The sequence below is a fragment of the Neoarius graeffei genome, chromosome 19, assembly GCF_027579695.1.
Source record: "Neoarius graeffei isolate fNeoGra1 chromosome 19, fNeoGra1.pri, whole genome shotgun sequence".
In the NCBI taxonomy this organism is placed as follows: domain Eukaryota; kingdom Metazoa; phylum Chordata; class Actinopteri; order Siluriformes; family Ariidae; genus Neoarius; species Neoarius graeffei.
In genome coordinates, this window is record NC_083587.1 from 7,853,090 (window position 1) to 7,855,085 (window position 1,996).

At 41.0% G+C, this 1,996-nt stretch overlaps 1 protein-coding gene across 1 annotated transcript; it reads left to right on the plus strand.

Moving 5' to 3' along the window:
* The first annotated feature begins 863 nt into the window (after positions 1 to 863).
* On the plus strand, positions 864 to 1,757 carry LOC132868098 (uncharacterized). The gene has a single exon (XM_060901052.1). The coding sequence runs from the start codon at positions 864 to 866 to the stop codon at positions 1,755 to 1,757; it is 894 nt and encodes a 297-aa protein (XP_060757035.1).
* Positions 1,758 to 1,996: the final 239 nt, after the last annotated feature.

Below are 1,996 nucleotides of genomic sequence, written 5' to 3' on the forward strand. Positions count from 1 at the left end.
AAGGTGAATAAATGCTGAATATTTCCTGATCATGACAAGTAGAGATTTTCTTAACACATTGAATGCCATGCAGTTTTCTTTGGACAGCCACGGAATATTTTGTATTAGGCTATAATATGTATAAATATATACATATTATACATAACATGACTCGTTTAAAAGGTGAGAGTCAGCTTTCCATAGGTGAAAACCACTTCTTTCAAGCTAAGCGAGGGTTAAATTTATATCAAAATGACTTTTTTTTTTTTACTAGAAAAGAAGATAGTGTCTTTTGTTACATCCCAGTTCAAATTGAGGAACACAATGTGTTTTCACGCCCCAACAAGAAGTCCAGTTGCTTCCAAGTGAAATTTTTTTTTTTTTTTGAGAAAAACACCCGGATCAGTTAGTGCTAATTTTTACAGCCATTCTGAATGTCTCACCTGACGTGCATTTGTACTCCAACTTTGGAAATTTGATGGCAGTAAAGTTCCCAAGTCCTTCCGTATGTCCCATGACTAGCAAAGCATTGGCCAAAGCCTTCTGTCGAGTATCGTATATCCGGCTCTGGCATTGGTGAGACTGCATATGTTTTGATAAACCCACGAGACATGACATGATCAGGAAGTGCGTGATTTGGTACTTTGTTTATACTGTAACAATCACATGCTGTGTTGTGATAAAACACCCAGATGACATACACATATAAGTGTACAATGTAATATTAGAAGTGAATATAATTTTAAAAAAGTCCAAAGAGGTAGAAAGATGATATTTAACGTGAATTTACTTTCTAATCTAAGGACTCGCCATCCTTCACTGCCTGGAAGACCTACAATCCTGGGGTTTTAAAAACCGGAACCGCCTGGAGTACTCTCCTTGACATGCAGGACAGAACTTTCAAGAGCCACCTGAGGGTTACCAGAGAGCAGTTTCACCTACTCTGTGATCAACTGAGGCAGCATGGCTTGACAGATGACAACTCAACAGGAGGTCCAGCCAGAATCCCTGTGCAGAAAAAAGTGGTGATGGTGCTCTGGTATCTGGCAAACCAAAACTGTTTTCGTGAGCTGGCAGATAAATTTGATGCGAGTCAGGGAGCAGCCCATAATGTCATAATGAAAATGCTTGACCGAATCTGTGCCATTGCAGAACACCACATTGTCTGGCCAAATGACTGCCAGAAGGCAGTCCAAGCAGCCTTATTCAAAAGGCTGTGTGGAATAGATGGGATAGTGGGAGTAATTGATGGATCTCATATTAGAATCCAGCGACCACCTGTTGGGGGGGATTATTTAAACAGGAAGGCCTACTATTCTGTGCTGTTGCAGGGCATTGTTGACGACCAGGGGAGGTTCATAGATATTTTTGCTGGGCCACCTGGAAGAGTACATGATGCACGCATGCTGAGGCTATCCCCATTCTTCGCAGATCATGTACAGAAGTTAGGAGACTACAAATTACTGTGGGATGGTGCATACCTTTGCAATGCCTTCCCCTTCATTGTCACTCCAAAAAGAGATAATGGGGCATTGGGAGAGGGTGACCTGCGCCGAAATGGAATGATTTGCAGAGGGAGGGTAGTAGTGGAACAGGCATTTGGCCGCTTGAAGTGCAAGTGGAGACGCCTCTGTGACATACAAAATTGTCGCGTGGATGTGATCGTGAAAATAATTGTAGCAGCTTGTGCACTTCACAATTTCTGCATTGGAGAGTCTGAAATTACATGTGATGAGCATCCCCACGGGTGCCCTCGAGAAGGGGATGACAATGAATAAGTCTGCTACAGTAGTTGAATGTGAATATTTTACAAGCCATACTCATTTATAATCACAGGCCTTCCGTTTCATCCCCTGACATGTTTACTTAAATCAAAGTTAAAGCAATTCCTAAAGTGACGAAGTTAATAGGCTTAAGTTAAAGACATTACGTTTAAATGATAAAGATGGAAAAGAAATTGGACAGTGGTGTTTCCTTATTGTTTATTAAAACTTTTTTTTTCCACAACAATGCAACA